The sequence below is a fragment of the Myotis davidii genome, unplaced genomic scaffold (genome assembly GCF_000327345.1).
Source record: "Myotis davidii unplaced genomic scaffold, ASM32734v1 scaffold133, whole genome shotgun sequence".
NCBI classification, from domain to species: Eukaryota; Metazoa; Chordata; class Mammalia; order Chiroptera; family Vespertilionidae; genus Myotis; species Myotis davidii.
This window is the reverse complement of record NW_006284732.1, coordinates 3,254,116-3,269,195: the sequence shown is the minus strand read 5'-3', so window position 1 is coordinate 3,269,195 and position 15,080 is coordinate 3,254,116. Positions and strand designations below refer to the sequence as shown.

General features: G+C 38.7%; 1 protein-coding gene across 1 annotated transcript in view; it reads left to right on the top strand.

Annotated features, from left to right (window-relative positions):
* Window positions 1–11,928: 11,928 nt before the first annotated feature.
* The window catches only part of DNAJC3 (DnaJ heat shock protein family (Hsp40) member C3), a 57,314-nt gene continuing 54,162 nt past the window's right edge, over window positions 11,929–15,080 (top strand). The window contains exons 1-2 of the mRNA XM_006755053.2: window positions 11,929–11,959; window positions 12,995–13,105. Coding sequence (XP_006755116.1) covers window positions 11,929–11,959; window positions 12,995–13,105 — 142 coding nt within the window. The remainder of the gene's footprint in view (window positions 11,960–12,994; window positions 13,106–15,080) is intronic.

Sequence of the window (15,080 nt, the reverse complement as noted above, 5' to 3'; positions counted from 1 at the left end):
CTGGAAATCAAACCTTCTTTCTTCCTAAACATGCTACCTGGACCCAGTATCTAGACCCAGTTTTCCTTTTATTTCCTTCCCTTGCTTTTTCCTTTTTCTTTCCCCTGTCCTTTCCTCTTTCTTTTCTTTTCTTTTTTTTTTTAAAGCTTCATCTGAGGATATGTTTTATTGATTTTAGAGGAAGGGAAAGGGAAACATCCATGTGTAAGAGAAACCTAGATCAGGTGCCCCCTGCCCTCCCACAACTGACCTAACTAAACCATGTATTTGGCCATAGGGAAAAGAATAGTTTAAAATGAATAAGTATAAAAGATGGTGACTTTTATATGAACATATCTACTAAAAGTATATTTTGTCTTCTCTAGGATTTTCTTGACATTATTTAATATGGGAAGAATAAATGTAATAGGGGAAATGAATGACTTTCAATAATTTATATAAACTAAGTATTCTAGCAGATGGCCAGGTAACTTCTAGAATTAATTTAAATTCTTTTAATGAGTTAGGCTGTAGTTAGCAGTAGTGCCAAAGTTCCAATTTATTTGACAGGTTAGCATTGCTGAGTTAGTGCCTATAAATGATGTAATTTTAATTCTGTAGGTCAGGGTGAGTTGTTCTAAGATAGGATGCCTTGAAGTAATTAGGCTTTATTTCCCCATATGAAGTGAATTAATTGTGGCTAAGTTTACTTTCTGTTGCTATAGTTTTCCTTTGATTAATGTCCAGCAATTAATCTTTGTTTATATGGAACTATCATGGGAATCCAGTCATCTGCTCTTTAGAACTAACACATTTCAACTACAGATTTATTTTTATTTTGAGATCTTTAGAAAGCTGCTTAAAAAAAAGTCTGATGAGTTTCTGTCATTTGGAAATTTGAAATATGGGGAATACTCATTTAATTAGTCAGCATAGGCTTAAACTGCAGTGCTCTTTGGTGAGGTATACATAGTATAGAACTCATAGTTTTGTTTTTTTAAATATATTTTATTGACTTTTTACAGAGAGTAAGGGAGAGGGATGGAGAGTTAGAAACATCGATGAGAGAGAAACATCGATCAGCTGCCTCCTGCACACCTCCTATTGGGGATGTGCCCGCAACCAAGGTACATGCCCCTGACTGGAATCGAACCTGGGACCCTTCAGCCCGCAGGCCAACGCTCTATCCACTGAGTCAAACCGGTTAGGGCAGAACTCACAGTTTTTGTTGTTGAGTTCACAGACCACTAGGGGGTATAAGACATGCTTTGTGAAGCATCCATGTCTTCCCTACTTTCTCAGTACAGATTTAGTGGTTCTGTCTTGTAGTTACTCCATTGCAAGCACCCTTTAATTTCCTTGCCCCTCTGTATGTTTTGTTTCATTCACTTGGCAGAATTTGAAACTGATTAAATCCAACTTGGCCACCAACTTTGTTGTACCTCAGAGCTGAACATGGGGGAAGGAAAATGGAGATAACTTGCCTACTGGTCTCATTTCAAGCACATAATCTCAATTTCAAATGCACACTTAATACTGCCGAGATACATACAATTCTCTATTATGTCTATTTTGAATACCAGTATTTCAAACCTTTTCCTCTTTCCTTAAATCTCCAATTTAAACCACCCTTTCCTTTCTTCCTTTACCCCATTCTTTTAGATGTTGCCTTTATTGAGAAAATGAAAGATATCACAGGGAAGGTTTCTCCCTATCACTAAATTCACTAGCCTGCCTGTATCTGTTCCTACTCTGCTACTTTTCTTTTTTTTTCCTGTCACCATTTATCCCCTTTACTTTTCTTATATCAAAATGGATAAAGTATCTCTTTTTCCCCTGGAAAAATCCAATTTGTTTATTTATGTTTTTATTGATTTTGGGGGGGGGGAGGAGAAGGAGGGAGAGAAACATTGATATGAGAAACTCCACTGGTTGTCTCCCACCAGCACCCCAACCAGGGATTGAATCTGCAACTTGGGCATGTGCCCTGACCTGAAATTGAACCTGAGACCTTTTGATGCACAGGATGATGCTCCAACCAACAGCCACACTGGCCAGGGTGGCAATAAATAATTTTTAATTGGATGAATAAAGTTGACTATTTGAGCTGTTTTAGCATGGACTCTTCTAAACTTATTGTCCAAGTTGAAATTCCTAGAGTAAGGTATCTCATTACAATATTTATGCCTTCACAGTTCATTAAAGCAAAGACAGGTAATGTCTTGAAATTGATTAAACCTGATTACAATAAATTTTATTTTTCTAGTTTACATAGGAAGATTTTAATGCATTGTTCAGATATCATTGTTCAGATGCACATAACTACTCAGCCTTTTCTTTCTTTTACTTTGGCTTTGTAGACTAAACCACTTTTTAGATCTGGGTGATTGGAAAGAGGTGCTTAAGGTTTCCAGATCTGTGTATTTTTTTTTAAACTGGTCATTGGTCCTCACTTATCTGTGGAATTGCTAAGATAATGAACTTCCTGCTCTTTCTGTGGCCAGATTCTACTGTTTTCTGTGTTTCTGCTATCTTGCCATCTTGCTTGACCTTTTATACATAGTACTTTGTCATTTTTGCCCATGTTTCTTTCTAGAATGATCTTAATATTCCTCATATTCTGAGTGCTCCAACCTGAATAAGCATCCCCGAGCTTGCTATCACCTATCACCTGGCTTCAGCTTGAAACTTAGTATTTCTGACCACCAGTTCTTGCCTTTTTCAGCCTGTTCTCATAGTATTGATTGTGACTCTTACCACATCATACTTTTAACCCCTTAATTTAAAATTATTTTTTGCTCTTCAAAATATGACAGATTCTAATAACTAACTTCAGTGAAAGACCTAGCTATTCTGTCACTTTTTCCAACCCTTTCTGTATATTTTGCTGACCTATGGTTATGTTTGTCTAAGGAGAAGCCTATTATTTAATGCTGATGAGAAAATGGCATGATATTTGGTAGCTTTATCTCTCAGAAAATAGGAGACACCTGTCATTGTCACTGTCTCCCAGGATGTGGCAGAGGAATAAATATTATCCTTGGCTCAAAATAAAGTTGAGACATTGCAAAAATAGCCACAATTTATATATTAGTGTCTTTATTATTTGATTTTATAATTATTATATATCTTAGACTGTAATTCTGATGAATTACATAATTAAGAAAAATAGTTACATCATTCAATAAATATTGAGTTTACTTTGTTCAAGATACTGGAACTAGGTGATGTAATGAAGAAAAGATAGATTCTCACACTTGGTGTTGGTCTGAGAGTTGAGGGGTTGAGGGGCTGGGCAGTGTGAGAGGCAGGCAAACTGTAAAGATCAATATATTGTGACAGTGGTATTGCAAAGTGAAGTCATGTAGTTGTGAGTGTGGGGATGCAAAGTATAGTAGGAACATAGAAGGGACTTTTTCTCACCATCTCACTAAAGCAGTTTGGGAAAGTTTCACAAAGGAGTCAGCATTTGAGGGCAGGATCCTGATGGAGAAGTAGAAATTTTCCTGATGGGCAAGTGGGAACCTTTTCATGAAACTCCCAAGTGCAGAGGGATGTGGCGTGAGCACATAGTGTGTTCACAGAACTACAACCAGTTCATTATGGTATGGAAATATAAAGTAAGAGGTGGAGGAATGAGAGATTATAAGGTTGAACCTACATCATGGGATCTGGTTATGAAGGGTCTTGTTTGCCTTTAGATCTGAAGGGATTTAGTTTAAACCTAGCAAGTGATTTGAAAATACTGAAGAATTTTTATTAGGAGTGTATTTTGGAAGGATTGGCAGCAGCGTGGGGGCTAGATTTGGAGGAAGGGGAGGGAGATCCCTGTGGGAGCACACTGCGTTAAGCGTCTGCCTCTGGTGGTCAGTGTGCGTCAACCCCTTGTTCCATAGTTGGGTCAATTTGCATATTAGCCTTTTCTTATATAGGATACTGTTTATGAATATTCTTTAAGAATTTTCAATTGCAAGTGATTATTTAATTGGCAACATATTTAACAAAACACATTCCTCAGTCTACTTTGTTAAATTTTTATTATATTAGTAGTGCATGAATACATTCTTAATGGAAAAAGTTGGACAGTACAGAAATACATATTGTATCTCCTTTTACAAGCATAAATGAAATCAGAATATATATAGATACTATAATGCAACTTGCTATTCTTATCTTAGTTCACACCACTACAGTTTTTTCCATTCTTGCCTGCCTCCAATATCTTTCCCACACTACCCCCTAAGGTGATCTTTAAAAAAAAAAATGTATCCTCATTGATTTCAGAGAGGTAGGAAGGGAGAAGGAGAGAGAGACAGAAACATCAGTGATGAGAGAGAATAACTGATTGGCAAACCCCCTACTGGGGACTGAGTTTGCACCCTGGACATGCACCCCGACCCAGAGTCAAACCAGGACCTCCTGGTTGAAGCCTCCTTCATAGGTTGACACTCAATCACTGAGCCATGCTGGCCAGGCCTAAAGTGATCTTTTTAAAATGTAAATCAGGTAGTCAGTTCCTGACTAAATGACTTCCATTCTAATGACTTCTCTTTGCACTTAGAAATAAAATAGAAATTTCTTACTGTGGCCTTCAAGGCTCATTGTGATCTATCTTGCCTATATCCTTTTTCCTTCTTCACATGCTGAAGCCTACTTTGGATTGGTTGAAGTGGAGCTTGGTCCTACTTAAGCCCTTTGCACTTGTTTTGTACTCCTTGGGAGCCTAGTAATGTTTTGGCATCTGGAAGCTTCTTGTCATTCAAAATCCCCCTACTCCTCTATGTTTTAATACAAACACTATCTTCTCAGGGATTATAACCCCTTTGTCTATGTTAAGGACTCTTCCTCTTTCTTCTGGCAGTTTATCATGGCTTTTAGAAATTATCTTGTTTATCTTTTACTCCATTGGTAGAGCAGCCAGTACATAAATACTTGGTTCTGTTTTTTTTTTTTTTCCTTTTAATGAATGTTGCACCCTTTTAACTCTGTAAGAATGTCAATTATATTTATTTTTAGAATTTTTTTCTATTTGCTCCACTAATCCCCCCCTCCCCCTTATTTTCCTTATTTAGTGTTAGTTTTCTTTAATTGATTTTCTAGAGAGAGAGGAAGGGAGAGGGGTAGAGAGAGAAACATCAATGTGAGAGGGGTTGGCTGCCTCCTGCACAACCCCTACTGGGGATAGAGCCCACAACCTGGGCATATGCCCTAAGAATTGAACCTGCAACCTTTTGGTGAACCATATCAACCAGGGCTGGTGTTAGTTTTTGAAGGTTAATTTAATGATCTATATATTTCAGAACTAGAGGCCCGGTGCATGAAATTCGTGCAAGGGGTGGGGGTCCCCTCAGCCCAGCCTGCACCCTTTCCAATCCGGGACATCCCTCTCTCAATCCTGGATCGCTGGCTCCTAATCGCCCACTTGCCGGCCTGATCGCCCCTCACTGCCTCTGGGTGCTGGCCTGATCACCCCTAACTGCCCCCCCTGCTGGCCTGGTCGCCTCTAATTGCCCCCCGCTTCCAGCCAGGTCTCCCCCAACTGCCCCTGGCCCGGTGTTCAGTCGTTTGGTTGTTCCTCACTAACCCCCCTGCCAGCCTGGTTCTAGGCAGCCATCTTGCAATGGTGTGAGGTTTAATTTGCATATTACTTCTTTATTATATAGGATTGCTCAATGCCAGTCTTTGCTGATTGTGGTAGAAGGTTGATTGCCAGGCTGGAAGCTGGGACATACCCAGGGTCCCTTCCTTTTTCTTGTATCAGAGTTGGCGCACTTAAAGAACTGCAGCCACCTCCATGGCCTGCTTTCCCTGGGAAGGGTTCTTGGATGTGGTTTGCCCACCAGTTCAATCCTGTCCTTTTTATGTTTTTTTTTTTTTTTTAATTTTTAAAATCTCCTAACTGCCCCCCTGCTGGCCTGGTGGCCCCTAACTGCCCCCCCCACACACACACACACTTTGAGAGGATTACAGATGTTCCCCTTTTTTCTCCAATGTAATGCTAGAAAGCAGCCTCTCTCTCTCCAGGGTCAATTATGAGACCCCTGCAGGCTGGGGAGTTCTCATAAATGGCTAAAGCCTTTGGGATTCTCTTCATTGCCTCTTTGGAAGAGACTAACCTATTCTCTCTTCCTATGGCCACAGTTTTACATACAGTGGGGCCTTGACTTACCAGTTTAATTCGTTCCAAGACTGAGCTCGTTAAGGAGCTCGTTAACTCAAATTACTCTATCAACTCAATGCAAAAATTGGTCAAGAGACAGCTGGTATCTCAAAAAACTCGTTAGTCAGGACATTTGTAAGTCAAGGCCCCACTGTATTAGTATGTATTTAGTAACATTTGTTAAATGAAGCACATTAATTTCTACAATCTTCATTATGAAAAGCAGGTTATATTTCTGGATATGGTATGGAGTTGGGTGGAACTACAGGTGACTTTCACTCTATGAATATAATCAGTTTCTAAATTTATATTGTATAGTGAATTTTCACAGAGTAGGAGCCTCTATCCTCCTTTTAAATGAGAAAGAGAATGCTTTCCCAGCTCATTGAAAACACCCAACTAATTTCTCTATATGTTACTCATATTCTTAAATATCCTAGCTCTCTTTACATTGTTGCCCAAAACCAATAGGGTTGTGCAGAACCCTAACTTTTTGAGGCCATCAAGTTAAGGTTTCCTCTTTCCTTCCCTCCTTTTTCCCCCCCTTTTTCCTTGGAGGGAGGTCCAAAAGGTAGCCAAGGTAATAAGACACTACGCAGAAACTTCAGACTAGGAATACTAAAAGCCAAAAAAGCTACTTTGTTTAGCAGGGGATATAGCAAGATACAGTGAATTTTATTCAGCTTTTTGCTTGTATTAGATGAAATAAGAGTTCAGTTGCTTTTGATGACTAGAATGGCAAGCAGCTGCTCAAATAGTTGCCCTGAGTATCCTCCTGGACTCATGCTCTTTCTTCACTTGACCTCCATATCCAGTCAATTCAAGCCAGGTGGTCTTCTTTCTGTCTGACATTTCTTTAAACTGTCTATTTTTCTCTGTTTCCATCACTACTACACAGTCAAGTCACCATAATGTCATTTGGATTATTGTAACAGATACTTTATTGGTTTCTGCCTTCTCTATTGGCTATTTACTGTAATCACCCAGCACTTAAAATGACCCACTCCAGAATAATTAAATTATGATGGAGAGGAGAGCTATTGCAATACTTGGTTTTAATTTCTAGGAAAACCTCATTAATTTTTTGACTACTGGGCATTTACATATGATGTTCTTTGCATTTGGAATGTTGATTTCCCTCTTCAGCCTTTTCACACAGAGATATTCTTCCCATTTTTCCTTCATGTTTCAGGTGAGACCTCAGGAAAACTCCTGCCACCTCAGAAGCACTGCCCGAGAAGTTTCTGTGATAATGGGAAATGTTCTGAATCATCTGCACTGATCCATGTACTAGCCATTAGCTATGCAGTACTTAAACTGTGACTGATGTGACTGAGACATTGAATTTTAAATTGTATTTAATTTTGGCTATAGATGTTTGGTACCTTAACTTGTGTCCTCATAGAACCCTGTGTGTGTTTCCCCCATCATAACACTGATTTTATTATATATTTTCCCAACATTTTATTACTAAACATTTTGCAAGCTGAAAGAATTTTATAGTATATACTCCTGTATTCATTACCTAGATTCTACCATTAATATAATTACTATAATAGACTTTAACACATATCCATCTGGGTATTTCTGTATCCATCCATTATTCTTTCTAAAAAACTACATTTACAAATGACATCAGTACACATGTCCCTAATTACTTTAACATACATATCATAAACAGCTGTTTTGGGTGTAAAATTTATATACATAATAAAATGTCCTTTTTTTTTTTAGTTAATCCTCACCCAAGGATCTTTTTTTCCATTGATTTTTAGAGAGAGTGGAAGGGAGGCAGGAAGGGGGAGAGACTCAAAGAGGGACAGAGAGAGAGAGAGAGTAAGAGAAACATCAGTGTAAGAGAGGCACATTGATTCCCAGTCAAGGGCACATACCTGGACTGCAGGGAGGCCACCCATACCTTGACTGGGAATCAAACTCATGACCCTTTGGTGTGCGGGGCTGATGCACTAACTTCTCAGCAACACTTGCTAGGGCAATGTCCATATTTTAAGTTACATTTGCTGAATTTTGATAACTACATATACCTGTGTAACACAAACCTCTATCAAGATCAGAACATTATCGAACCCCCAGAAATTTCTCTCTGCCCCTTCCCAGTCTATCCTTTCTTCCACTTTCCCAAGTGGTTACTGCTCTGATTTTTCCCCCCTACAATGTCCCTTTAGCATCATAGCTTTCATCCTGTTCATTGTAAAAGAGAGATACTCTGGCTACTGAGTTTTCATATGCACCCTTCTACACACATTTCGACTCCACTACAATAAAACGACTGTATTTCCTACCTAGCAAGACACAACTATTCTTATAAGTGAAGAAATTCCCACCTGTACCCCAATTGAAAAGACACAATATATCGCCTTGCTTGACTTAGGAATTTGTACTACAAGTGACTCAAGTTTTTCATCATTCTGCAAATGCACATGTCCGTGAATGACTGCCAAGGTGCCCCAAGTATTAATTTTGGGGTTATAATTGAATTTTAGGGGGTTACAAATTAATGTTATTATTGGGCACATTCACAAGTACAGAACTGTGAATTGTGAGGATTGACTGTATTTGCAAATACATACGTGTACAACAAGCAAAGAGAAAATATACAAAACTGCTGCAGTCTTTGTGTCTGGTAATGAGGTTGTTGATATGAATAGCTTTCTTTTTCACTGCTGTTCCATACTTCTGCTCTCAGCTACTCTGGCTTCTTTACTTGATGGTGTGACCATCAGGAAAACTTTTATCCTGAAAGATCATAGTGCTTAGTTGTTCCGTTTTCTGTAGTTTTCTTTAACCTTTGGTATTAGAAGTACTTAAGACCCTAGAGAACCCTCTGGATAACCACCACTGTGTAGCGGCAAGAAAGGTCTTTAGTAATTGACATTAAAATTTTTTTTTTCCTGTTGGTTTTAGTGCCATAATGGGCACCAAATGGCAAGGTGGTATTCTAATTTTCCAATCATTGGAACCATTGTATATCCTCTGGTGGAAGCATTTACCCTTTGGGGAATAAGAACTCCAAAGCATCAGAGCTCATGTTGCCAGGACTGGAAGCAAACATTTTACGAGTGGATTATTAGGAGTAATAATAAAAGGAGCCACCCCCACTTCTCCTTCTTGATTCCTGTATTATGGCTATGGGGGAGATAGCACCATCTGATGGTCTGTCACTGAAAGTGTAACCTGTAGCCTTCAACATAGTTTTTTAGGTTTCTCTCTCCCAACTAGTGCTGCCATTCCTCTTTCAAAAGGGCATGCTGCTTCTGGGTGAAGGAGTATGTTGTAAGACCAATTATATGGGCATGAGCAAATTGCTGTACTTTCTTTGCTGGGAAATGAGTAAATGTGTTTATTGATTAGATACAAAGCTATATGGAATGCCATGATGATGAGTCTATCAATGGTGGTGCTGGCAGAAGTGTTACAGGAAAATCCATATGCTGAATATGTGAAGGTGATCCATATGGAAGAGAGCCAGTATAATCAATCTGCTACCAGGTGGCTAGCTTGTCCCCCGACCTTCACCCCTATGGTGCTGTATTGAAAACTCAAGTTTGTTCTTTAGTGTTGTCAGATTAGGTATTCAGTCAGCCAGATTAGCTTTGGTAAAGAGTAGCTGTGTTTTTTGAGTCCATTCATATCCTCTATCCCTGCTGCCATGGCCACTTTGTTCATGGGTCTGTTGCATAGGCACCGGTATCATGGGGAAGGAAGTTGACTGATATCCACAAAGAAAATAATTTTATACCTGATGGTTAAGATTCTCCTCTGTAGTTGATGCATTTATAGTTGTGCTCACCTGGTCTGTGGTGGTGAAGTGGTGCTACTTAAGCTTCAGCTACTCCAGGATCCCATCATCCCCATTGAAATCAGAAAGCCAATCTCAATGGTGGCATCCCCTATACTCATATCTGTCCTACAAAAGAGAGTGACCACAGAGCTTTGAAAAGGTTGCAGGTGGTATACTAATATATTTCTGAACACATTAGTAAATGGAGTGTCTGCTGGGCCCTGTTTGGAACATAAGTGGGAGGTTGGTGTGTAAATGATAAATCCAGTCTAATTTTCCTATCTCATAAAAGTTTAGAATCCCTCCTTATTGTGCTAGGAAACTCTCTGGAATCTTAGTTTTATTAAAACATAGGTCATTGTTGGGTCCAATTTGAGTCAGCCAATCAAGTAAGTTTTAGAGCTACCTTCATCTGCGTGAGCTAATGCAATTAAGTTTGTGATTTCCAGTATAGCAGTCAGCAAATCTTTTCTGTAAATATTCTGGTTTTTATGGGCCGTATGGTTTTTGTCAAAATTCCTCAACTTTGCCATTATAGCATGAAAGCCATAGAAAATGTGGGATGAAAGGGCATGGCTGTGTTCCAGTAAAATTTTATTTACAGTAACAGTTTGCTGACCTCTGCTATAGTATGTGGGCACATATCAGTGAATTAGACCAGATATCGTGTTATATTTCACCCTGCGTGGTCTAACACCTTTAGAATCCACTTCCACACATGTTTATCATGAAAGTTTTACAGTTCTTTTGCTGTATAATGTATTTCCTTTGGTCATAGTATACCTGTTTAGTGACACTGGGAGTGGTGATGGTAGGCTTTAATGAGAATGGACATCCCCTTTCATGGTATTTGTCCTAGGTGAGGTTATGCTAGGAATTTTAAGCCATGGAAGACTAGTCTTCTCTGATATGGGAGGGCGAGCTACTTCTGGTAAGGGAGGCTCAGAAGGGGCTTAAGTTGGTTAGTTTCATCTGGGTCAAACTAAATGTCTTCATTATAAGTTTTAGAATTCCATTGTTTACTAATGCATGCCCTAAATTTCAGAGGAGAAACTGGGTGATACTGTGAATTCAACTATTGTTTTAATTTAACAACCCTCAAAAGTAAACTTTTTTATTTTCAGCTGAGTTAGCTGTGTGGCTTCAAAAAATAAGAGATTGTTTTAGAGCTGCTATGGCGCTCTTAGAGAATTGAGCTGAGAGTTAGACCTGAGCTTGTTTTTCCCCCCTAAGTGATCTAGTGTACTCAGAAGAATCTCCCCCACATCACAATTCTTTATGGTCTAGAGCAGCAGCCATTTGGGTTTTCAAGGCATGTGCCTCAGTTGGCACTTGCTCGCTGCAAACCACAGTGATATCTTGGTTAATTTTTATTCCAAGACCTGCAATGGATTGCTAATAATGTTTTTCATTGTCAAGGAGATCAGGACTGCACTTACGAGTAAGCTCAGAGCATGACCAAACCAATTGTCAAATTCCATCTTTGTGAGTCTGTCTCCTGGGACCATTCCCATTACCAATGTGTATAAGTCTGTGTTGTCTCGGGGGACAGAAACCACATAGTAATTTAAAAGGCAAGTTTAATATAAAGAAATGCTAAGTTGTGAAAGGAGAGTAACTATAAATATGTAAGGGGAACTCTAAAGGATATTCTTACAATTGGCTGGGATTCAGACCTCATCGAAGAAAATATAGCTGCAACCTGAGTTTGCTGGTAGAAAAGTTTGCTGAGTTGCTGGGGCAAGAGCTGGTCCACAGTATCTAGGCAAGCAGGAAACAACCTTCTCAAGTATACTAGTAGGTGAGCCCAGGCTGGTTAGCTGTATGCAGGGGAGTCAGGGTGCTGTTGTGGGTATGAAGCCTCGAGTGCATGGTGTCCTTGTAGGGAGGTGGTGTCCGGCCAAGGCTGCCAGATTGCTGAGGGACTGGATCCCTGGGCATATAGCCATATGACAGTGTACCACTGGATGTCCTTCCCATGCGTACCATGAAGCAGGAGCCAGAAAAAAGTAAAGGCAGTAAGGGGAACCAGAAGGTGTCCTTCTTGCAGTGCCCCTTCAGTGCCATTTTCTAACAAAGTGTAACATTGTGCTGTATAAAGAAATGCTTAAAAAATCAATTTTTTTACAGCCAAGTACTAAAAGATGAATTCAAAGCAGAGAGGCAGCACATTAATAATTGGCTTGGCCAGGCAGATCATATTATTCTACTCACAATTCCTCAGTAGCTCCCTGTTTTACCCAGAGTGAAACCAAAGCCAGACATAGCCCCTCTACTTTGACTTCATGTTATACTCTGTTCTTCCCTGTTGGCTCTGTGGTAGCCATTCTGGCCTTCCTGCTGTTTCTGGCACATGACCTGGTTCTTCTTGAAAAGCTCTTTTCCTAGATACTTGCATGTTGACTTCCTCACTTCCTTCAATTAGATCTTTGCTCAGATGTCAGCTTCTCAATGAAGCACACCATTCACCACCTTACTTAAAACTGGAAGCCCAGCACTGCTGACCCCATCACACAGTTCTGCTTTCTCCATAGTACTTTTCCCTAACGTGCTATGTAATTTACCTATTTCTTACGTCTGTTTCCTCCTTTAATGCCAGGCACTGTGACTGGTGTAGGTTTTTGTTTGCTTTGCACTTATCCCAAATACTTAGAATAGTGCCTGGTAAATTGTAGGTGCTCACCAAGTACTTGAATATTATTGTGGCCTTGATAATATTCATTAAAGTGAGAGTAGTTTAAGAAAGCAGTTCTAATTTTGTTGTTCAACATAGTTTTACTACTACTGTGTTGTATAGTTTCCCTTATATTTTGTAGACTGGTTACATTCTTTTCATTGACTAGGTTAATATGGTATATTTTTGGGTTGCTTATACTCTATAAAATGAAGCATGCTTGTGCCTTATTGTTACTTTTTCTAGGCCACTTTTCAGCTCCTTTTACTTTTCTCATCTGATAAATTTCTGAGACAGATAATTATAGCGTTAACATTTTATTCTTTAGATTTAAATCTTGGTCCATGGACAATTAACTTATTTTTTAATTTGTTTTTAGGTGCTGAATGTGGAGTGAATGCAGATGTTGAGAAACATCTTGAATTGGGGAAGAAATTGCTTGCTGCTGGACAGCTAGCTGATGCGTTATCACAGTTTCATGCTGCAGTAGGTTTGTATCTTGGAAGTAAAATACTTAGTGGCCATCTTAGTAAATTTTAATTAATAGCTATTCTTTAGAATAACATTTAAATTAAACATTATTTAATGCTTAAATACAACATTTAAAAATATTTGCAGGATTCTCAGTGAAATAGATTAGTAAAATAAGTGCATAATACTTGAATGCATGTGTATTTAGCATGAGAGAACGTTCCAGGTAGGAACTGAGATTTGCTACTATAAATACCAAGAATAATTCAAGATAATTTTGACAGAAAACCTTTTTCAATGCATTACGTAATTTTCTGCCTCTTAAAAGATTTTACTAAATACATTTTAATTTTCTTGATGACTTGAGATGATCTAGTAGTTACTTTTCTGGTAACTATTAGAACTGTCTTAAGTGCTGCAGCATGGTAATTAAAAAATACTCAGTTATTGTCTTAGATAAAGCATGTCTTAAAAATACTGATTCTTCCTACAACCACAGAAAGTTATGCTTTCTACCTATTTTATACTTTATGATTTGCATTCTTTTTTATTTTTTTAATCCTCACCTGAGGATATTTTTCCATTGGTTTTTAGAGAGAGTGGAAGAGAGAGGGAAAGACAGAGAAATATTGATGAGAGAGAAACATATTGATTGGTTGCCGTCTGCATGCACCCTGACCAGGGCCTGGGCCGGGGAGGAGCCTGTAACTGAGGTATGTGCCCCTGACTAGAATCAAACCCAGGATCCTTTGGTCTTCAGGCTGATGTTTTATCCACTGAGCCAAACAGGCTAGGGCTATTATTTGCATTCTTTAATCCCACAATTAATGGAAACATTATGGGCCTTGGTCTGTTGTTAAAATAATTTAAAATGGCTCCCTAGTTTTCTTTAGCATCACTGCCATTCAAGAATCCTTGAGCTGGCTCTTCCCAAAATACCCAATAAAATATTATTGTCTACACTGAAAGATGTAAACTTGTAAAGCTAAAGTAATTTTTTTGTGAAATTCAGTAAAGAGAAAAAGTGAAACACTGGTTGCATCCAGAATTCGAATAGCTATGTCACTTGGTTCATAATTTGGTGAGTAGCAATGATTTTCAAATGGTACAAATATCATAATTTCTGAGGAAGACCTGTGTGATTTGAGACATTCATCATTTTAGTTTATGTAAAACACTTGTTCATAACTAACTATAGAAAATAAAGGTTAAATTATACATGATGACAATATATAGCAGATAGTGATGGGGTGATGTGGTGTCATGGCCTACTGAATCTCTTAGGAGATATGTGTTTATCAGAAAAGAAGTGTAGATCCTCTTGGCAGTTGTCTCATTTACCAAACATAACATTTAGTATGGCCACATTGGCTGCTTCAGGTAACCTAGTGATTTGGTGAGAGCCTTTAGCTAACAGTGAATTGTTCTAGAGTACTAACAAGTTATGCACAAGTCATTGCTGCAGATCATAGGGCTGTGCTACTTCAAAATGAATGCTAACCTTTTGTGTTAAAATGTCATCTATGTGCTAATACATTGCTTTAAACTAATTATATAAAAAGTTTGTTAAATGTTTATTTATTCATAAAAGTGTTTATACCTCCCAACTTCTAAATTTTGTAATGTACTTTATTTCTTTAACTTCAGCTTTGATTAGAAATTGATGTTACTTTTTTTTTTTATTAAGGTATTACATATGTGTCCTTATCCCCTCTTTCCCCCTCACCGTTCATGCCCTCACCCCCCTGGCGTCTGTGTCCATTGGTTAGGCTTATATGCATGCATATAAGTCCTTTGGTTGATCTCTCCCCCTTACCCCCACCCTCCCCTACCTTACCTCTGAGGTTTGAGCATCTGATCGATGCTTCTCTGTCTCTGGATCTGTTTTTGTTCATCAGTTTATATTGTTCATTATAATCCACAAATGAGTGAGATCATGTTATATTTATCTTTCTCTGATGGGCTTATTTCGCTTAGCATAATGCTCTCCAGTT